This window comes from Triticum aestivum, chromosome 5B (assembly GCF_018294505.1).
Source record: "Triticum aestivum cultivar Chinese Spring chromosome 5B, IWGSC CS RefSeq v2.1, whole genome shotgun sequence".
Lineage (NCBI taxonomy): Eukaryota > Viridiplantae > Streptophyta > Magnoliopsida > Poales > Poaceae > Triticum > Triticum aestivum.
In genome coordinates, this window is record NC_057807.1 from 8,576,808 (window position 1) to 8,599,585 (window position 22,778).

General features: G+C 47.8%; 1 protein-coding gene, 1 long non-coding RNA gene and 1 pseudogene across 2 annotated transcripts; 2 read left to right on the top strand and 1 right to left on the bottom strand.

Annotated features, from left to right (window-relative positions):
* Positions 1 to 1,507: 1,507 nt before the first annotated feature.
* On the top strand, positions 1,508 to 15,792 carry LOC123114535 (ankyrin-1-like; annotated as a pseudogene).
* Positions 5,901 to 7,857, top strand: LOC123115414 (uncharacterized). Its single transcript, XR_006456607.1, has 4 exons — positions 5,901 to 6,160; positions 6,254 to 6,492; positions 6,767 to 6,847; positions 7,247 to 7,857. It is a non-coding gene; the product is annotated as an uncharacterized lncRNA (long non-coding RNA).
* A 165-nt stretch (positions 15,793 to 15,957) lies between the features above and the next one.
* Positions 15,958 to 22,603, bottom strand: LOC123110089 (ankyrin-3). The gene is made up of 12 exons (XM_044530518.1): positions 22,441 to 22,603; positions 22,285 to 22,356; positions 21,633 to 21,806; positions 21,304 to 21,432; positions 19,669 to 19,808; positions 18,914 to 18,997; positions 18,662 to 18,775; positions 18,208 to 18,360; positions 17,576 to 17,677; positions 16,595 to 16,765; positions 16,422 to 16,501; positions 15,958 to 16,284 (listed from the first exon to the last, which is right to left on the bottom strand). The coding sequence occupies exons 1-12, from the start codon at positions 22,493 to 22,495 to the stop codon at positions 16,263 to 16,265; spliced, it is 1,296 nt and encodes a 431-aa protein (XP_044386453.1). The 5' UTR covers positions 22,496 to 22,603; the 3' UTR covers positions 15,958 to 16,262.
* Between the last annotated feature and the right edge of the window lie 175 nt (positions 22,604 to 22,778).

Here is a 22,778-nt window from a genome sequence, read left to right on the forward strand (position 1 = left end):
TTCTTTGTCATATGGATGTAGCGACACTATCATATACGTGAGCCGAAAGGTGCAAACGGTCCCAGGCCAGGTAAGGTGGCACCTGTGGGAATACCATGCGTGAGGCCACAAAGTGATATGATGTGTTACATGCTAGATCGATGTGGCTTAGGATCGGGGTCCTGACACTGGCTCACCCGACCCCCCCCCCCCCCATATATTCCTCTCCATCCGCTCGCTAGACCAAACTCTAGCCACTTCACTCCACTAGCCTCTACCACCGAAGCTCACCTCCGGCGATCTTCGGCCGTCTCCGGCATGGCGGGCAGCGGATCTTACTCCGACCAGTCCGGATCCGTCGACTGGGGTGTCATCCCGTTCTGGTTGGAGGGGGCAATGGCTGTCCGCATTGCACTCGACCGCTCCCGGGAGGACAGCGCCCGTTCAACGGTAGGATCTGTCCGGAGCGACTCTATTGCGTCGGCTCAACGGGCGCACGGATCCTCCGGGGTTAGACTATCACGGTCCCGGCATCCGGAAAATCTCTCCTTCCCCATCACCGGCCGGGCGGTCTATGAATCCCAACGGGACCGGTTTTCCCGCCGTGGGAAGGAGAGGATAAAGGCCACCGAGGCCCGTATCGCTGCCAACATGGCGGCGGTGGATGCGGCGGCGCACGCGGCCGCAGAAGAGGAAGCCATCCGCGCCCGCATTGGAAGAAGCTAGCGCGCCGTGCCGCTCGTCGCGACCGCGCGCACCCACCCCTGCGTGAGGGCCCGCTCCAGCCTCCGGTTGGATCCAGACGACGCTGCCCCCATCTCCCCAAAAGGGGGCGCCTTCCTCGAGCCACGCCCGCCGCAAGCAGGAGGCGCTCCGGGCGTCCCGGCCACCGCTCCCAGGCGCCGCACCTGGACGAGATCCACAGCCACCAGGACCCTGCACCGCAACCTCCGGCTCCCAACACGGCGCCCGAAGAAGACAGCCGCCCGCACTGCCTCGCAACCGCGCTCCGCATCTCCAGTACGCTCTCCACCATGTGTCGCCTCACCGGAATCCCCCCGCCACCACGCCGAACGCCAGATGGCCTTCTCCGCGCGAAGAAGGCCCGTCAGGGCGTGCGGAACTCGCCCACCTCCTTTGTCGGCCAGGCGCCGTCACCACCACCAGTGCCGGCGCCGGCGGCGGCCAGGGGGCCACGAAGAGAGGGGTGCGCTCGTGGGCTAGGGTTTCACTTCCAGAGCCGCCCGCGCGAGCGGCCCGGGAGGGAGGGGGTTATTTACTTCTTTGGCTGCATTTCTTCTCAAAAAAAAGGGGGGGGGTATACATGATTGCCACCGAAGAGGAAATCAGTAATGCAAGTTTATATTCAAAAATCAAATTTTGAGTTGAAAAGCAAAGCGAGGGAGTCCAATTGCTCGAGCGCACCCCCGGTCCCTCCCTTTTCCCGCCATTTTCATTCCCCCACACTCCAGAAGATTCCATCCTCCCTGCCTTCCAGTTCCTCCGCCACCGCCACCGCCGGCGAAGGATGGGGACCCGGGAGTGGCCGCTGCCTTGCTTGTACGAGCTCTTCCTTGGCAAAGGTAACTGATACCCTCACCTAGTCGACCGTCGATCGATCTGCCCTCCGTCCGCCGGCCGTCTCATCGTTCGATTTCGCTTGCTGTGCAGAGCGCGCCCGGTGGCCGCCGGAGGCCAGGTTCATCAAAGCCGCCCACCACGGCGACGTCCTCGAGATCAAGAGTAAGCGCCGCATTTCACCAAATCCCCCAGTTCACTCGCTAGATCTGGCCGGAGGCTTAGGGTTTGGCTGCGTGTGTGCTCCGCTTCCGATTTAGCGAAGATTTTGGGCGAGATACAGTTCCAGGGTCTCAATTTTGCCTGTGATTTAGGTTGGAGTGCTGGGGCTTGGGGTTTTTTCTCGTCACAAATGGGGGTTTTCACTTTTCAGACCAAATTCTTGGCCCCCTTCCAAAGAATCAGCGGCGATTTCTTTCTGATTCCGATTCCAGTATTTATATACTGAGTTCTTGTCCCGATTGGTAACTAAAAGTTCCCCCTTTGTTGTCTGTCTGAACTGAAGAGATTGCAAAGGAGCTGGACGTGCAGGGGCATGGGATCCCGGTGACGGTGGCCAACACCACCTACATGGGCATGAACGCCCTCCACGCGGCAGGTGGGCTCGGCAGGCTGCCGGTCTACCGGTACCTCGTCGAGGAGGTCAAGATGGACACCCACAAGCCTGACACCCTCATTGGTAATTTGCTTCCTGATCCTAATGAAAATGTACTGTCCTCTCCACTTGGACAATTTGTGTGGCTTTAACTTATGATGACTTGACCATCCACTTCGGCCTGGCCGTGTGGATCTTCCTGCTAGATTTTACGCCCGTGGAGCATGCTGTCAAACATGGCCACCTCCCTGCCATCAAGTACCTTCTTGACCATGGTGCTGATCTGCCTCTGCAACGCGGAGATGACACTCTTCTTCATTCAGCTGCAGCTCGTGGTACAAACAAAAAAGAAATTGCTGCCCTGATAAATATCTGTAACTATTTAATATACCATCTTGTTCAAGCTGTTAAAAGCAGTTTCCCCCTAAAGTATGTATTCAGTATGACTACCAACTTATGCTAACAGATCATAGTGATTTTTATTTTTCGTATATTTATATTCAGTGCAATGTGAACCAAGAGAGTTGCTTTCCTCCTCTAGCTATTGAAACCTCCTTGCCCAAAAACAGTTGTAGAACACTACAAGGTAGCAGCAGATATTATGTCCGAGAGCCTTCTGTTGAATGTGGAGAGGAATGCCGTAGCGATAAAAGTGGATTTATTTTACCAAGACTAAGCTAACCTACGATACACAATTTTGCTGTTGCTGCAAAAAACAGTTTTTCTTTTGTTGCCATTACTTAAATCAACACGGACCTTAGTTGTTTCTCATGTTCATGAGCATCTGCATATTGTTCAGTCTTAAGAAAATCTTAAACATAGTTGTCACATTAATTCGGGTTTCTGTCTCACACATGTGAAATTAGTCCATGTGCCGTCAGCTTGGTACCAATTTCTTTAGGCATTCTGTATACCCTTTCAGTCCATGGATCTTCTTGCACGATATCTATTTCATATGTTGTTTTGTTCTAGCCATTGAAACGGATTTCCCAAACATGTCTGCTTACTTAGAGCATCTCCAACAGGCGCCCGAACACGCCGCGCGCAAAAAACTGGTTCGCCGCGCGCCCATCGCCTGGATTAGCGCGGCGCGCAGCGCTGGCTTCAGCAGCTGCGCTAAAATGCAGCGCGCGCTCACAACAATTTTTTTATTTTAGATCAATCGAAGGCATAGATAAATAAACTAGATAGATTGCATAAATAAAAAACGATACAAAGGTATTTTACATCGATGCAACTAGATAGATAGTTCGAAAGCATAGATAAAACTACGATGCAACTAGATAAAACTAGTCCAAGTCACTACCATCATCACCATCATCATCCTCGTCGGTGTCGTCCGAGGTTGAGAGCCATATGTCCAACCAACGATCATCGTTTTCCGTGAAGAACGACCTCCCGCCTGCTGCAATATATCTGACTGTGCATTCGCCAATGCCTTCCGCCGACGCCTGTTCAACCGCTCCTCGCGGCGCCTTCGCGTGTCCTCCTCGCGGCGCCTTGCCCAGTAGACTTGCTCGTAGGAGACGTCCTCCGGGTGGCGCCGGCGCCACTCCGCCATGACCCGCTCGTCCTCCTGGGCGACGAGGAGGCGGCGCTGCCGCGCAGCGTGCTCCGCACGGTCTTGTGTCGTGTTAAGCCGAGGCGACGGGGCGACGTCCAGCGCCTGCTGGAGCGTGTAGACATCTTGGAAATTCATCTGCCCGCGCGGCCTGCCTAGGCGCCACGCCGCCGCGTCGTACGCGCCGGCGGCCTCATGCGCCCTCCCGTAGGTGCCGAGGCCGAGCCGGAGATCGCCGGAGCGTATCTCGGAGTAGTAGCCACCGTTGGGGCGCAGGCGGACGCCGCGGTAGCCCGACGCTCCTCGGTGGTGCGGCGGCATGGTGGCGCGTCGGTGGCGGGGCGCTGGAGCGGTGGAGGCGCACGTGGCAGAGGAAGAGGAAGAGGAGGCGTGGAAAAGGCGCGTGGCGAGCGCCGCATTTTATAGGCGCGCCGGAAGCGGTGCGGCAAAAATGGTGCGCGAGATGCCGCCTTTTCGCGCGTGCGCGCAAGCGTTTCCCCCGCGCGCGAGTTTCCCGTCACCGCTGGAGCGCGGCAAAACGTCCCGCGCGCGCTAAAAGCTGGGTTTACCGCGCGCGCGCGTCTTTTGGCGCGGCCGCTGGAGATGCTCTTAGTATGTTAACTGGCTTTTTATGCAAATCTCTTGGGATAGCTATTTGATACACTATCTTGTTCTAGCTGTTAGAAGTAGTTTCTCCTTAAATGATTGTTTATTTAGTATGACTATGTCTTATGGTTACTGATCATGGTAATTCTTTGTTTGCCATAAGTTTATTCAGGGACATGTGGACCAACAATATTGCTTTTCCCTCCTAGCTATAGAAACTTCGTTACCCAAAAGCCAAAAACGCTTTCTCATGTACTATTAATAGTGTTATGATCTTTGTTTGCCTTCTTTTTCTCCAGGGCAATCTGAAATAGTAAAGTTTCTCCTTTCTAAAGGAGCTGATGTTGATGCAATATCAGATCTCGGGACACCGCTCGTTCTTGCTGCTCTTAAAGGACATCCTAGTGCTCTCAAGATCCTTTTGCAGCACGGTGCAGATGTACTATTCAAATGATTTGTTGATATGTCGTCTTTTTAGTCCAGTTCTCTCTTTTGCTGGGTCTTTGCTACGTTCTGCAATTGTACGCACATGTATTTGAGGGCCTTTTTGGTTGGTAACTAACCATGCCACGCCAAAAGTTAGGCAGTTTCTTTGCTGCAACATGGGTACCATGTGTCACTGACTCAAAAAATTGAGTAGGGTTCCTTAGGCTTGGCAAGTATGGCACTCATTTTCATCATCCAACCATACACATGCTTAGTAAAAGTGTGGCTTTTGGTGTGTGAGCCACACCAGGCATGGTGGGACCGGTGACCCACACAACAACTCTGAAAAATCACTGGGAACAAAGGGATATATAACTATATAAGCTATACTCCTAGAAAAGAAGAATCAGCTCCGCCCATTTTCCCTTCCAAATTCATTTTTCTCTTGAAACTTTGTCATATTTTGGCATGAAAATGAAGTACTTTGTCTAATTTTTCCAGCCCAACAAGGGTGGTGGTCTGTTTGGAATTATAGACGTGGCATTACACAAATCTTCTGTGTCCTGTGTGAAGCTATTGATTCAGGTATGGCATCCTTTGTTTATTATACTTCAGTAGGAATGTATGATATCTATAAACTTATGTCCGATCTAGTTATCTCTGTATTAACAACTAGACAACGGTATGATGGGCTTGCCTTCTATATTTGGTCTGATAGGGTGGAGCTAATATGAGTGGTGATAATCCTTTGGCAAAGGCTGCAGAGAAGGGCTTAACTGAAGCTATTAAGTGCTTGTTGGAAGCTGGTGCAGACCCAAATGTTGTTGACAGGGTAAGAATGCTTCTTTTTGTCACATATTCTCGTGTCTTGCTTGGCTCTATAGTTTCAGCAGACGTTTTATACTGATGTGCAACAACCGTATGAGTTATGATGCAAGTACAACTACATCATGCTATCTGCAAAATAACAATAAAAGGCTGTGCTAAGTGGACGTGGAGTATGTGATCCCGAGCTCACATGAGCTCGGAATCTCAGGCGTCCAGTATAGCTTCGTGATTCGAAGAATTGAATGCTGAGGGTCCCATCTGGAACAGATAAATCCACTTATATAAAGCTATACTGACCAGTGACCAGACATGTGGATCCTTGAATGCACGGACGTTTGACGCCGGGGACGGAGCGAGGCAGAGCCGTGGCTCGACACGTTGCCGGCGTCCTGATCCGTGGATCAGATCCGGCGCTCTCCGGTAATGGCGGCACTGCCTGCAGTAAATGCGTTGGGAGCATCTTTCTCCTACCTTTAGCCCTAGGTTACCCGATTGTTGAGAGCGGCGACCTGGTGGGGAAAACCTGCAGCGACTAGGCGACTGCGTGCTTGGGTAGGCATGGAGTTCTTGATGCAGCCCGTAAATAGGTACGGATCTGCTTGTTAGTGCTGCTCATTCGCCACCGATTTTATTTTGGTCATTGACAGAGATCTGATTGGTCTGGTTCCTATCTTTTGTAGGCAGCAGGACTCTGCTAGAAGAGGTCAACGAGAACAAGATGAACATGGAGCCTCTTCATTACCCTGTGAGTCTGTGACGACGACGCCGGTGGTGGAGTTGCCGGCCAGCACGGAATCAAGCGCCAACGACCAGATTTGCACTGAGGGCGCTGTTCCAAGGGCAGGCAGTGCAGACAACCTCAAGCTTCAGAGCACTCCATCGAGCAGGTTGACCAAAAAACACCTGGGTGGACGCAAAGGTATGAAAATTAGTGATGGAAACTAGCTTTCTGTCTGCATTGACTGACTTGCACTGCGTCTGTTCTTGTTATGAAGTCTCTGAAAATTTATATGTAACGTGACTAGGAGACATTCTGCTAATCAAACTATTGTCAGATCAATAAAACTGTATGTCCAAGCTTGGCCTTGGCTAAAGATAAATAAGTCTACTCAATATGTATAGCGTGGTGTATGCGAATTATTAGGATGTAATAAGGGGACTGATTAGTTTGACATATTGTCTCGCAAATGCAGGGTCCGGGTTGGGGCAGCTGAGCTAGGTAGAGCCCCATGTGCTGATAGGAGGATATCAGGGCTGGAGAAAATTGTTCAAAGGTGAGACTTATTTTGAGATGGAGGGAGTAGTTTGGAAGAATGATTTGACATAGTTGGTGATGTGTGTTTAGAGGAGAAAGTGTAGCTGGTAGTACGCTTATGGGGATTTGAAAAAACAATTGATTTTTTCTGTATGTTGCTTGTGCCTGGGTGGTACTTCAGCCATGCTGAATTGTTAGTCAGGAGGGATTATTCATGTATGATAAAAGCACACAAGGCCGCACCAAGAAAAATTAGGAAATTATGAGAGTGTTCATGCCACAGTAGTAAAAGTGGCACTGTAGTTTTATTGGGTTTATGTATGCATGATTTGTGAAAAAACTGTGCTGAAAATCATTTGTACGCCCTGGTTCTGTATTGACAACCAGATTCAACCAGGATGTGCTATGGTTGTTGCAGGAGACAGAGTGCATGGTGCCACAGCTAACAAATGATGACAGTTCAGCTAATGAGTCAGGGAATAGCCTAGTGGGATTATTGCCTCCAGCAAAGAGGAAGGAGATGGGAAGGCCTACAAGCAGAGAGAAGGCGTTGTACGAGGGTTTGAGCATAAGGACAAGATTCAGCACCATTTGTGGGCGTCAGGGGCATAAGCAGGCAACCTGCCCAGATCGCCGAGATGTCCCAAAGCAAGTTCGGAGACCAGCACGCTGCAAGAATTGTGGAGTTGAAGGTCACCGTCGCAAGTCGCAACAACTGCCACAAAGCAGCGGAACTTATTAGACTCAATAAAGCATGATGAGCAGACAAAGTAGTCAGTGAAACTGTTTAAGATAATTCCAACGCTCTATGTTTGAACAATTTTTCAGTTGTGTTGTACTAGTATTTTAATTAGTTGGTTGGTGTGTAAAGTATGAGGTAAAAAACTTAGTTCAATTAAGTCATTTCATCATGAGCCTGTACTGATGGTGTTTTAGGGCTACTTCTGATCTCAGGCGTTTGAGTCGTTGTATAGAGAAACACTTACCTGTGTTGCCTGATCTGGTACTTAAAGACAACATAATAATTCAGTCCTGCTTACTTTTGCTAGATGAATGAGCCAAAAAAAAATTTAATACAGCAGTCAATCAAGAGGGCTGCATTTATACGGCTGTATCCATCCTTTTGTATATGTGGAGACGGCCCTAGCCATGCATTCAAATTTTGAACTCAATGAGTGGGAGGACTGTGAAGGCTGTACCATGGTTCGCGTAGCTGAAGCGAGGTTTTTGTGCAGCTGTTTACAAGGAGACGCTATGGCTCCATCTGTCCTCTCCAGCGCTGGATCGGCAGTCACGCGAACTGAATAATGCTCTAGGGGAGGTGTGCTTTCAGTGAAGGTACTTTTGATTCGATCTGTGTGTGGCTCTGTTTTACCTTACTGTGATCTTCTTCAGTTTGAGATGATTACTGTTAGATGTGTATAGCCCTTTTCGGTTTATCACCATTGTATAAGGGGTCTCTTGCACTTTACCACACACGTGTATATGTATTGGCCTTTGGCCCTCCTGAGAATACGGTTGCTATCTATCCAACATGGTATCAGATGCCAGCTAGCTCCTCCCTTCAGCACGATGCAACTCCGTGCGTCCTGAACCTAGTCTGCCCATCGCCGGCCGTCGCTCTCTCTCCGGCCATCTCCCTCTCTGGCCGCAGCCGCCACCCACCCATTCTGCTGCTCCCCTGCCTCCTCGGCCTGCCCGGTCGTCACCTTATCTGGCCGCCGCCTCCTTTGACCTGCTCGGTCGCCGTTGCGGCCTGGCCCGGATCCAGCCGCCGCCCCCGCTCGGTTGTCGTTGCGGCCTGGCTCAGCTCCGGCCGCCGCCCCGCTGCTGGTCTTGTTGTACTCCGCCCCAACCTCCTCGAGTACGGCCGTGAGTCCCCGTCCGTCTCCTGCGCCCCAGCTGCTGTCCGGCCAGGCCAGCTCTTCCAGGGCGGATCTGAGGTTGGGAGGGTGATGCTTCTCCCCTCTGCTCGGCGCTCCTTGAGCGAGCGTGCGTACGGGCGCGTGAGCGGGGTTCGTTTCCTCTCGATCCAGATCGGGCTTTCCTGTACTCGTTGACCAAAAAAAAAGAAGAAGAAGAAAAAAGAGCGAGATCCCTCAGTATGTCATCTTCGGGCTATGTGGTTGTTCCTCGCTGCTCGGTGATCTTTGATGGCACCAACTATGCTGAGTTTGTGGGCTTCATGCGTATCCATATGCGCGGCCTTCTGCTGTGGGGCGTTCTCTCTGGTGAGGTACCCTGTCCGTCCTGCCCTATTGCTCCGGTTGCTCCTGTGCCGCCAGTTCCGCCGGTACTTGCTGCTGATGCTTCTCAGGCTGATCGGGATGCAGCTAAGGCCCTTGATGATGCTGCCGTCGATGCTTATGATCAGCAGGTCTCTACATATTCTGATGCTCTCTCTGTCTACCGGGATGACTTGTCTGCTTACACTCAGTGGTGCAATGATGATGCTCGGGCTACTGTTGTTCTCACTGCGAGTGTGCTCCCTCAGTTTGCTTCCGAGTTCATGGGTCTCGGCACTGTTGCAGCTATGTGGTCCTATCTTTGTCAGCGCTATCAACTCTCTGGTGATGCTCTCTACCTGTCTGTGGTGCGTCAGGAGCATGCTCTTCAGCAGGGTGACTCATCTGTTGATGAGTTCTATTCACAGTGCTCTGCCATCTGGCGTCAGCTTGACTCACTAAGGACCGTCGTTTATGGCACCTGTCGTTGCTGTCAGACTACTCGGTCTGATCTGGAGTTTCAGCGGGTTCACGAGTTCTTATCTCGTCTCCGCTCTGAGTTTGAACCCAGACGTGCTCACCTGCTTGCTCGTGGTCGTGTTCCTATCTCAGAGGTGCTTGCCGAGCTTCGTGCTGAGGAGACCCGCCTTCGCTCTGCTGGATTGCTGGTGGTCCTGTCTGTGCTGGCTGCTAATGCTCCTGTGTCGTCTGCTCGGCTCACCGCTCCACCGCTCCTCCCCACACCTTAAGGGGGGTGAGTCGACCTGCTTACACTGAGAGGGGTCGGTCGCGTCGTGACACCTTCTGTGGCTACTGCTCTCGGCCAGGTCACCCAGAGTCTGATTGCCGTGAGAAGAAGCGAGACCAGCGGCGCTCCTCTTCCAGTGGGACTCCTGGATCTTCCTCGACTCCATCACTCACTGACCAGGATATTGTGAGGCTCAAACGTCTCTTGGCTTCCTCAGGCTCTTCCTCGCCTGGTTCAGCTGCTGCTGTGACTGCAGCCACGTCTCCACCACCGCACGCATCTACACAGTCAGGTACATCTTCGTGGGTTTTGGATTCTGGAGCCTCCTTCCATATGTCTTCTGATTCTTCCGTATTGTCTTCTCTTTGACCTCTTGATTCGCCTATTAATGTTCTTACTGCCGATGGCACATCTCTTTCTGTTGCTAGTCATGGTATTCTTTCCACTCCGTCTTTTTCTGTTCTGAGTGTTTCACATGTTCCTCGTCTTACCATGAATCTTTTTTCCGCTGCCCAACTTACTGATTCTGGTTGTCGTGTCATTCTTGATACCGACTCTTGCTCCATTCAGGATCGTCACACCAAGGCTTTGGTTGCAGCTGGCCCTCGGCGCCGTGAGTCAGAGGGCCTTTGGGAGGTTGACTGGATTTGTGTTCCTTCCGCTGCCACCACTTCTGCCAGCTCCCATGCTCTTGCTGCCTCTTCATTTGCGTCCTTCCAGCAGTGGCATCATCGCCTTGGTCACATCTGTGGCTCTCGCTTGTCTTCTTTAGTTCATCAGGGCCTCTTAGGGTCTGTATCTGGAGATGTCTCCTTACATTGTAATGGTTGCAGACTTGGCAAACAGACTCAGTTACCTTATCCTACTAGTGCGTCAGTATCTCAGCATCCGTTTGACTTAGTTCATTCTAATGTCTGGGGTCCTGCTCCTTTTGATTCGAAAGGTGGTCATCGCTACTATGTTTTGTTTATTGATGATTTCTCTCGCTACACTTGGCTCTACTTCATGAAATCTCGTAGCGAGGTTCTCTCTATATACAAACGTTTTGCTGCCATGGTTCACACTCAGTTTGCCACGTCCATTCGTACTTTTCGTGCTGACTCTGCTGGGGAGTATATCTCTCAGCTGTTGCGTGGTTTTCTAGCGGAACAGGGTACTCTTGCCCAGTTTTCATGTCCTGGGGCTCATGCTCAGAATGGCGTTGCCGAACGCAAGCATCGTCATTTGCTTGAGACGGCTCGTGCGCTAATGATTGCTGCTTCCCTTCCACCCCATTTTTGGGCTGAGGCTGTTTCCGCATCCACCTATCTCATCAACATTCAGCCATCGACTGCTCTCTAGGGTGGTATTCCTATGGAGTGTCTCACTGGTCTCTCTCCTGACTACTCAGCTCTTCGTATGTTTGGATGTTTGTGCTATGTTCTTCTTGCCCCCCGAGAACGCACCAAACTGACTACTCAGTCGGTTGAGTGTGTTTTCCTTGGCTACAGCGATGGGCACAAGGACTATCGATGTTGGGATCCTGTAGGTCGTCGCTTGCGCATCTCGCGTGATGTGACTTTTGACGAGTCTCGTTCTTACTACCCACGTTCTTCTTCCTCGAGTTTCTCTGTCGATGACCTTTCTTTCCTTCTCCTTCCCGATACACCCTGCTACGTGCCTCCTGTGTCACCTCTTCCTCCGACACCTTTCATTCCTTTTCATTCACCATCGACCCCGTCTTCTCCATCCTCCTCCTCTACCTCTCCACCATCATCTCCAGTCGTCGTCCTCTCTCCCTGTTTCCTCTTCACTATACTCGTCGATCTCGTACTGAGGATGTCTCCTCTGACGAGCCTTCCACCTCTACTGCACCTCTCACGCCTCCCCCGATTCACAATCTCCGTGCTCGGCCTCGCCCCCCACCTGATCGCTACTCCCCTACTCGGTACGGTCTTTCTGTTATTGCTGAGCCCACTTCCTATCAGACTGCCATGCCTCAACCTGAATGGCAACTTGCGATGGCCGAAGAGCTTGCTGCTCTTGAGCGCTCTCGCACATGGGATCTGGTTCCCCTTCCTTCCGGTGTCCGTCCCATCACCTGCAAGTGGGTCTACAAGATTAAGACTCGCTCCGATGGTTCTCTTGAGCGCTACAAAGCTCGTCTTGTGGCCCGTGGTTTTCAGCAGGAGCAGGGGCGCGGTTATGATGAGACATTCACTCCTGTGGCCCACATGACCACTGTCCGCACTCTTCTTGCTGTGGCTTCTGTTCGTCAGTGGTCCATCTCTCAACTTGATGTTCAGAACGCTTTTCTCAATGGTGAATTGCGTGAGGAGGTTTATATGCAGCCACCACCGGGGTACTATGCTCCTGATGGTATGGTCTGTCGACTTCGCTGCTCCCTATATGGTCTCAAACAGGCCCCTCGCGCCTGGTTTGAGCGCTTTGCCTCAGTGGTGACTGCCGCTGGTTTCTTGCCCAGTAATCATGATCCAGCATTGTTTGTTCACACGTATCCTCGTGGTCGGACTCTTCTCCTTCTCTATGTTGATGACATGATCATCACTGGTGACGACTCTGATTACATTGCCTTTGTTAAGGCTCGTCTTCGCGACCAGTTTCTCATGACTGATCTTGGTCCACTTCGCTATTTTCTTGGGATTGAGATCTCCTCGACCTCTGATGGCTTCTACATCTCCCAAGAAAAATGTATTCAGGATCTTCTTGCTCGCGCTGCTCTCGGTGATGAGCACACTGTTGTCACTCCCATGGAGCTCAACGTTCAGCTTCGTGCCTCTGATGGTGACCCTCTTCCTAATCCCACTCGCTACCGTCACCTTGTTGGCAGTCTTGTCTATCTTGCTGTTACGCGTCCTGACATCTCCTATCCTGTCCACATTTTGAGTCAGTTCGTTTCAGCCCCCACCTCTGTCCACTATAGTCATCTCCTCCGTGTTCTATGATATCTTCGTGGCACGATCTCTCAGCGCCTTTTTTCCCTGCTCCAGCTCCCTTGCGCTCCAGGCCTATTCTGATGCTACCTGGCTAGTGATCCCTCTGATTGACGCTCACTGTCTGCTTATTGTGTCTTTCTTGGTGGCTCTCTTATTGCCTGGAAGACAAAGAAACAGACTGCAGTTTCTCGCTCGAGTACAGAGGCTGAGTTGCGAGCCATGGCTATGCTGACGGCTGAGGTGATCTGGTTACGATGGCTACTTGAGGATTTTGGTGTGTCTGCTACTACATCGACTCCTTTATTGTCAGACAGTACTGGTGCTATCAGCATTGCGCGTGACCCGGTGAAGCATGAGCTCACCAAACACATCGGTGTGGATGCCCACTTTGTGCGTGCTACTGTGCAGGATCAGACTCTCGCTCTTCACTATGTGCCCTCTGAGTTACAGTTGGCAGACTTCTTCACGAAGGCACAGACTCGACCGCAGCATAGTTTTCTTCTCTCCAAACTCAGTGTTGTCGATCCACCATGAGTTCGAGGGGGGTGTTAGATGTGTATAGCCCTTTTCGGTTTATCCCCATTGTATAAGGGGTCTCTTGCACTTTACCACACACGTGTATATGTATTGGCCTTTGGCCCTCCTGAGAATACTGTTGCTATCTATCCAACAATTACCATGTCCAGGACGGTGAAGCTTCTGAGGCGTCCGTGAATCAAGGGAAGCCATCTGAGGTGGCGAGGAGTTCATCATCTAGTCTTTCTTCTGTGCCTGACGACGTAAGCGTCTGTAATCTTGATGCAGTTCGTGAATGAACACCGGAGTACTTAGGAGCCAAATTTTGCAGGGGATCGATGCTGGAGATGTTGATGTAGTGAGCGTGCGGTGGTTTTAGAAGGCCGAGGCCCGCTGGTCTAAGACGAGTCGTGTACTGTAGGGAGGATTGGTAGCTCCAATGGCGGGGCTAGACGCTAGATGCCATAAATTTGCTGGGTGACGGCGTTAGTCCACAATCTACGGTGAGACGAACTGTATCGTCTGCTTCCATCCGAGCCGGCGTGTGCGTGACTGACGGGGTAACGTCTGCTGCGGGTCAGATGTGGGCCACCGGTCAGAATAAAAAAACAAATACGCAACTTATACCTGTGCCTATACTAGCAGCGGTGGACATCTCGAGGGAAGCCAAGGGCATAGATACCGGACGTACCTGTGCTCGAGATCACATTAACACTTTCGGTGCTAAGTTACTCCCTCCATAAACTAATATAAGAGCGTTTAGAATACTAAAATAGTGATCTAAACGCTTTTATATTAGTTTACAGAGGGAGTACCTTTTTTTGCATAACTTGTTTCGCCTTTTCCCCTTGGTGTCGTGTCTTTGTTAATTTGGTCAGGTGAATAATATGGTTTGCATTAATCGTGTCTACAACATTGCTTATTTCCCTTTTACATCAACAGTTTGGTAGATTGCCAATAGAGTTGGCTGTTGAGTATGGGACGTGGGAAGATGTCGAGATTCTCTTTCCTTTCACCTCTCCCATTTCAACTGTGGCCAATTGGAGCGTTGATGGAATCATTAGTCATGTGCAGATGGAAATCAAGCAACTTGAGGTATGTCACTGCAGCAATTTTCTTGCACACCCACGTCGATTTTGATTCCATGTTAATTCTCCGAGCAGTTTTGGCATCAAGTCGATGTTTAACTAAACTTCATAGATCAAGAATAGCCCAAGCTTAGCTTGCTCTTCCTGCTAGTCTAATGCACAAGTATTTTCTTGCATATGCAATTATGCATACCTGTTAAAGCTCTGTTCTGAAAACTCATTTTATTTGAACGATGTTTTTTGGATAGGTTATTTTGCTCAAATGGTAATTCATTAACTCTGAAAAGTCATTTTTATTTGGATGGCTCTTTATTAAATAAGATTTGTTTGAATAATATTTCATTAAAGCTGATTCTTTTAAAAATAACTAGGAGACATTCATTTTCTTAAATAGCAATCACCTTTTCCAGTTTGAGTAGCAAGTTTTTCGAAAAGGAGTTTGAGTAGCAAATGAAAACTGGATTTTCAAATCTTGCATTGATTAAAGCATTTGTTTCTTGTATTTATTCACTTCACCTTAACATCTTGCTTGAGTACTGATTCTCCCGCAGACGCTTCTGACTCATGTTATTGTGAGTTGCCCAGGATGATAATTTTGTGGAGAAGAGGATTTCTGACCTAAAGCAACAAGCAGAAGAAGCATTTAAGAAGCAAGATTACCTAAATGCGTCAGTGTTCTACACACAGGTACGCTGCCGAACTATTTTTTATTTCTAGACTGGAGGCACAGTCATGAAACATGCTCCTCCATTACAAATTAGTTGATTTATTATTAAATTTATTGGCCTTAACAATGTGTAAGAAATGACCAATTACTTTGTAATGCTATCACATGTACTTGTTGAAAGACTAGTCACTAGTGTGTGTATCCTGTTACACATACTAGTGTCTAGTCTGGAATGTGTAAACTGGTCAGTGTTTCTCGAATGTGGCAACAACAACAATTTTCCTCTGTTTTGTCTGTTGCAGGCACTGAAGATGGATAACTTCGACGCAAAGTGGTTATCAAACGAGGATGGATAACCTCTGCTGGCTTCGCATGGGTGATTGAGAAAGGTCTTACGAGGATGCAACTGAATGCAGAAAGCTGCAGCCAAAGTGGGCAAAGGCGTACTATCGGCTAGGAGCAGCTCAAATTTTAATGGAGGTGCAGTGGGAGGGTTCAAACTGACAATTTCGTTGCTCCTTTCACATGTGTCATGTCATTTGATTTCACTATGCACTTGCGTTCCATAGGATTATGATGATGCTTATCACTCACTCTTGCGTGCTTTGGAGTTGGACCCAGGAAGTCAAGAGATTGCGAGATTACTCTTGTAAGAGATTCATCTTCCATCTTGTTTTTTTCTTGACCGATAACATTGTTAGGTGCTTCAGATTCTTGACCGGTATTTTACATGTTTTGATCAACTGATTCTTGCAGGGAGACTATTGAGGTGGAAATGGTATGATCAACCCTGCATGCCAATTGCGGAGAGAAGCTCTTTTTTTGTGGGTGCGTGTTCTCGGATAAAAGCATTGAACTTCAAAATATGGTGCGTGATCCATGCACCGTAGCAGCAGCTTAGAGCAAAAGGTCTGAACTTTTTCCATGCGAACCAAAATGGATCAGAAGATAACGGAACACAATAAGGTCTGAATATACTCATCTTCTGCCAAACATTTCACTCTAGCACAGTTAGGAATTTCATCATCCGCTGCTGCCACACCTCCACATACTAACAGGATGCAGGTTTCAGAGAACTCAAAAATAAGTAACCAGCAACATGGTTTGCTCTAAGCATCTGCAGTGGTCCTCCATGAATCACGCACAGATAGGCGCCATAATTTAAAGTTCAGCTTTTTGTCTGAAAACACACACACACACACACACGAAAGAGCTCCCATTCTGCCTGAGCTTCCCTCCGCAGATGCACGATGATCACTTCAGCTCCATCGCCTCCCTGCAAAATTCGGTTGACCAAAACATTTAAGCAAGGAACAGATTCTACCGGTTACAGCAACACCAAGAATCTGCAGCAGCTAGGAATGTTAACCTCAAAAAAGCACTAAGATGGAAGATGGAAGATGGATTCCTTACCAGAACAGTTTCTCGATCTCTTCGCTTTCCGGGTCCAACTCCAGAGCCCACGAGAGTGAGGAATACGCAGCATCATACTCCTGCGCAACGCAAGAGCACGGTGGAATCAAATGACATGGTGCATGTGAAAGCAGCAACGAAATCGTCAGTTTCGACCCTCCCATTGCATGCACCTTCATGAACATTAGAGCTGCCCCTTTCCGATAGTGCGCCTTTGCCCACTTCGGGCGCAGCTTTGTGCATTCAGCGGCATCCTCGGAAGCCCTTCGCCCTTCACCCATGCGAAGCAAGCAGAGGCTCCTGTTTGATAACAGCTTGGCGTCGAAGTTATCCATCTTCAGTGCCTACACCAGACGAGACGGTGAAAACTTGCTCTGGTTGCCACATTCCAGAAATGCTTGGATCACTTTACACGACCAATCATTTGTCATTTGTCCTCCGTACAATGACCAAGAAACGAAAACAGTGATAGAAGACCATCTGCCACCTGAAATTTATTGGCCCAGACAATGCCACCGAGTACTTTCCGATGACACGCGACGACCGACACGAAAGACAACGAACGCTGAGCTTTATTCCGGTACCAATCAACCTCGCTGCTGGTCGTGCACGTAAACAGGAAAAGCAACGCACCAGATTGATTAGTCCGGCAGAAGCTCACGTACGTATAGCTAACTGATCGATTGAAGTATGATCTAGCAGTAGCACTAGTACTCACGCACACGGAGGCTTGGCTTATTGCCACAGGCTCGTCTAGCTCTTTACCTATTCGGTTAGGAGTTCTAATCGACACATAGTATGAGTCAGGTTTAATTCTGACAAAATTCATCCCGACGAAATGGAAGACCGACATCAATGCATTCTTGTTTTATTTTCAATGAAAGTGTCCCCATTGTTTTTTACCACTAGCTCTAGAATGGAACTTATCAAGACTATGCTGTCCAGCCAATACTCCATATTGTGACAAGATGCACACACCAGTGACTAATCTCTCAACAAGTTCATGTGATAGCATTACAAGCTAACTGGTCATTTTTTACACACTGCAAAGGTCAATCAATTTTTATAATATGGATCAGCCAAATTGTAATGGAGGAACATGTTTCATGGCTGTACCTCCAGTCTAGAAAGAAAAAAATAGCCTGACAATATACCTGTGTGTACAACACTGATGCATTTTGATAATCCTGCTTCTTAAATGCTTCATCCCCTTGTTGTTTTAAGTCAGACATCTTCTTTTTCACAAAACTACCATCCTGGACAACTCACAATAACTTGAGTCAGACCTCTTATATACATATTCAACTTGGGAGGTCAGATGTGTGTGAGGAAGAATCATTACTCTACTAAGATGTTAAGGTGAAGTGAATGAATCCAAGAAATAGTTCTAATCAATGCAAGGTTTAAAAAATCAGTTCTCACTTGCTAAGCAGACTGGAAATGGAGAGAACTATTTAAGAAAATGAATCTGCCTCCTTGTTATTTTTTGAAAAAAAAAACAGATTTCATGAATTACAATTTGAGCACAGTGACATATGAGCAAAACAAGCTTTCCAATAAACATCATTCCAATAAAATAAGTTTTCAGAACAGAGCTTAAAGAGTGATGCAGATGCAAGAAAATACATGTGCGTTTGACGAGCAGGAATAGGAAACAGCTTCAGGAAATTCAGATTGTTGTTCTATGAAGTTTTAGTTAAACCCCTACTCGATGCCAACATTGTTCAGAGAGTTAAGGTGGACAAAATTGCCATGGGCATGCAAGAAAATTTCTACAACTACGTACCTCGAGTTGCTTGATTTCCATCTCCACATGCTTAATGATTCCATCAACAGTCCAATTGGCCACAGTTGAAATGGGAGAGGTGAAAGGAAAGAGAATCTCGACATCTTCTCGTGTACCATACTCAGCAGCCAACTCTATTGGCAATCTACCAAACTGGTGAGGGACAAGCGAAGCTTTAGCAAAGCGATATTCAACATTTAGGAAATAAGCAATGTTGTCGACACTACTACTTAAAACCATATTACTCAACTGACCAAATTAACAAAATACATGGCACAGAGGGGGAAAGGCGAAACAGCGACAAGCTTATGTAGAAAAAATGCAACTTAGCATAATGTTGCTGTACTTACGTTATAACTGGTAAGGATGTTACATATTAATTTAAGACATGTGTACTGAAACTACAAAGCCAAGCAAGACACAAGAATATGTGACAAAAAGAGAGCATTCTCACCCTGTCAATAACATTTGGGTTTGCACCAGCTTCCACCAAACACTTAATAGCTTCAGTTAGGCCCTTCTCTGCAGCCTTTGCCAAAGGATTATCGCCGTTCACATTAGTCCCACCCTATCAGATGCAAACATAGAAGACAAGCCCATCAAACAATTGTCTAGTTGCTAATACAGAGATAACTAAATCAAACATCGGTTTATAGAAATCCTATATTGCTACTGAAATCTAATTAATAAACAGGGGATACAGTACCTGAACCAATAGCTTCACACATGACACAAAGGATTTGTGTAATGCCATGTCTAAAGGTACAAACGCACCATTACCCTTGCTGGGCTGGAAAAATAAATTAAATAAATCAATTTCATGCCAAAATATGACCCAAGAGAAATATGGAACTTGTAAGGGGAAAAAAGCTGAGTTGATACTTCTTTTCTACAAGCATAGCTTATATAGTGTGGGTCGCCAGTGATTTTTCAAAGAGCAGAGCCTGCTTGACTAGTTTGCGAAGGTAGCTGATATTTGCCACAGTTTTTTCTAAGCATGACGATGATGAAAACACTGTTTTAAATAGCCCGCTATAGCTCCGCTATAGCACGCTATAGCGTTTACAAAAGGTCTTGCGCTAAGAGACTTTGGTCCAAACAAATGAACAAACATTTTAAATAGCGCGCTATAGCTCCGCTATAGCACGCTATAGCATTTGAAAGAGGTCCGCCGCTAAGATGCTTAGCGCGCTATTTAAAACTTTGGATGAAAATGAGTGTCATACTTTGCCAAGCCTAAGGGAAGCCTACCACACTTTTTTGAGTCGGGGACATATGGGACCCATGTTGCAGGAAAAGAACATTGCGGCAAGCACAGATATCAAACAAACATGTAAATAACTAAGCCACCAACCCAAAAAGGCCTCAAATACAGGCGGTGCAATTGAACAACGTAGCAAAAAGCCAGCAACAAAGAGAACAGGAGTTAAAAGATGACATAACAAAAGATTTGAAAAGTACATCTGCATTGTGCTGCAAAAGGATCTTCAGAATACTAGCATGTCCTCTAAGAGAAGCAAGAGTGAGTGGTGTCCCAAGATCTGATTGTGCATCAACATCAGCTCCTTTAGAAAGAAGAAACTTTACTATTTCAGACCGCCCTGGAGAAAAAGAAGGAAAACAAAGATTATACCACTAATAATAGTACATGAAAACGTTTTTGGGCAAGAAAGTTTCAGTATGTAGAAGGGAAAAGCAATATTGCTGGTGCACAATTCCCTGAATAAGCATATGGAAAACAAAGAATTACCATCATCGGTTACCATAAGACATAGTCATAGTAAATAAACAGTCATCTGAGGGAAAACTACTTCTAACAGCTAGAACAAGATACTGTATCAAATAGTTATCTGGAAAGACTTGCATAAATAGACAGTTAACATACTAAGTAAACAGACATTTTTTGGGAACTTGTTTCACCTGCTAGAACAAAATAGTATGTGAAATAGATATTCCGCAAGAAGATCCACAGACAAATAAGGTATATATACAATGCCTAAAGAAATTGGTACCACCATGATGACAATGGAGTATTTTACATTTGTGAGAGATAGAAACCCAAATTAATGTGACAACTATGTTAAAAGTTTACGGCTAAAAAGACTCAATATGCAGATGCTGATGAACATGAGAAGCAAATAAGATCAGAGTTGTTTTAATTTATGGCAACAAGGAAACTATTCTTTTACAGCAGCATTTTTTTTGTATCTTAGGATAGCTTAGCTCTTGGTAAAGTAAATTCAAGTGTATCCCCGCAGCATTTATCTCCACATTCAACAGAAGGCTCTCCGACATAACGCCTGCTGGTACATGGTAGAATTCTACAACTGTTTTTGGGTAACCAGGTTTTCATAACATCGATAAGAAACAGAATAAGTAAACAGACATTTACTAGTTTCAATGGCTAGAACAAAATGAAATATGACATATATATATATATAAGAAGAAAACAGACATTAGCAAGTTCCAGTTGCCGCTAGAACAAAATAAGGTATGGCATATAAGTATATATACCGACAAATGTGGTAAATATACTGCCTTCAAAAACTGGTAGCAATATGATGGCACATGGATTTTCATTTTTGCATATCTGAGAGCAGCAGAATTTTTTTACAAGATTGGCCGGCCCTTATGCGGATGCTGATAAACATGCGAAGCCAATAAGATCAGAGTTGTTTTAATTTAGAGCAACAAGAAAAGAAAAACTGTTCGGTTTACAGCAGTAGGAAAATTGTTTATCTTAGGTTAGCTTAGCCCTTGTAAAATGATTTCACTTCATCGCCACACCATTCGTCTCCACATTCAACCAACATGGTGGAGTTGTACGACTGTTTTGAGGCAACAAAGTTTCAGTAGCTAGAGGGGGGGAAGCAGCTTTGTTGGTTCACATTTTACTAAATAAACATACGGAACGCGAAGGATTACTATATATGATCAGTTACCATAAGTTGGTAGTCGTTTAGGTAGGTGTAAACTGCTTTTATAACAGCCTGAAGCAAACAGCTGGGACATATATCTCAGAAACCAATCCTAGCACTGAAGGAAGGCCAGATACATAACAACAAATTAAAGGGGAAAAGATCCTCTTGTCTGTACCATGAACTGCAGCTGTATGAAGAAGAGTGAGGCTGGAACGTTTCTGGTGTAGATCGGCGCCGTGGTCAAGAAGGTACCTGATGGCAGGGAGGTGTCCATTCTGGACAGCATACTCCATGGGCGTAAAACCTAGCAGCGAGTTGATGGTTAACTCATAAATTAAACCCATTGTCTCACATTGTAGTAGTAAGTACTCCCTCTCTGTAAAGAAATATAAGATCATTTAGATCACTAAAGTAGTGATCTAAACGATCTTATATTTTGGTACAGAGGTAGTACATTTTATCTAAGATCAGAAAGAAATGCGCGTGTTCATTAGCACAGATTACCCTGAGCAGTGTCGGGATTTCCGACGTCCATCTTGACCTCCTCGACGAGGTACCGGTAGACTGGCAGGCTGCCACAGCCGCCGGCGGCGTCCAGCACGTTCATTCCCATGTAGGTGGTGTTGGCCACCGTCGCCGGGATGCCGTGCCCATGCACATCCAGCTCCTTCGCAATCTCTGCAGTTCACAGACATGAAAAAGGGGGACACTTTTAGCTACGAATCGTAGAATGAATCCCATGGCATACTGCAATTCCATCAAATTGGAAAGAAATCATCACTGCTACAGTGCTACTGCCTCAGTTCCATATTACTCGTCGCTCATTTAGTACAAGCGACAAGTAATATGGAACGGAGGGAGTACTAATTAAGAAATGTCACTGATCTGCAACAAGACTGTAACTAGAAAAGCCCCCAAATTCCCAGCTTCGCTGCTAATATTAGAAATCGTAGCAAGAATCACGTCCCGTCCCGTGCTACTTAAGAAATCGTCCCTTGTCTGCAGCTAGAAAACCCCAGCAGCATCAGGCACCCCGGAGCCGCTGCAAACCGGCCTACGAAATCGGAAGGCAGCGGCCGGCGCGCGCACGTATGGTGGCTGAATCGACCCTAAGCGCCCGGCCCGGTCAGATCTAGAGCAGACGGACGCGGCTTACTCTTGATTTTGCGGACGCTGCCGTCGTGGGCGGCGCAGATGAGCCTGGCCTCCAGCGGCCACCGGTCACGCTCTGCGAAAAAACAAGAAAATCAATCGAACGGTGAGACGTGCGGCCGGCCGGCGAAGGGAGGCATGGACAGAGCGATGGATTCACCTTTGCCGAGGAGGAGCTCGAAGCACGTCGGCAGCGGCAGCTCCCGGGTCCCCATCCCCCCTCCCTCTCTCTCTCTCTTCGCCGGCGATGAAGATGGCGGCGGGCGGCGGAGCCAGGCGAGGAACTGAGGAAGCTTCTGGAGTCGGGGAGAGAGTGGGGTGGGCTGGGAGATAAAAAGGGCGGGAAACGGGGCAGGGAGTGGGTGGGGGACGCAATGGGGGGTCGACACGTGCCCTCCCGCTGACCGCACGATCTGACACTCGTGACAGCAGAAGCCACGGGCGCGCCCACCCCTCACTTTTGCTCCGCCTCCTCGATTCAAATTTCGAAATTTGAAC

Bases quoted from the DNA above. Each gene is read 5' to 3' on its own strand.
- LOC123110089 (XM_044530518.1), bottom strand. From the start codon at position 22,495: ATGGGGACCCGGGAGCTGCCGCTGCCGACGTGCTTCGAGCTCCTCCTC. The intron at 21,433-21,632 runs GTAATCTGTGCT...ACTCGCTGCTAG, and splicing joins AAATCCCGACACTGCTCAGG to GTTTTACGCCCATGGAGTAT. The intron at 18,998-19,668 runs GTACTTTTCAAA...TTATTTTTCCAG, and splicing joins TTTTGCAGCACAATGCAGAT to CCCAGCAAGGGTAATGGTGC.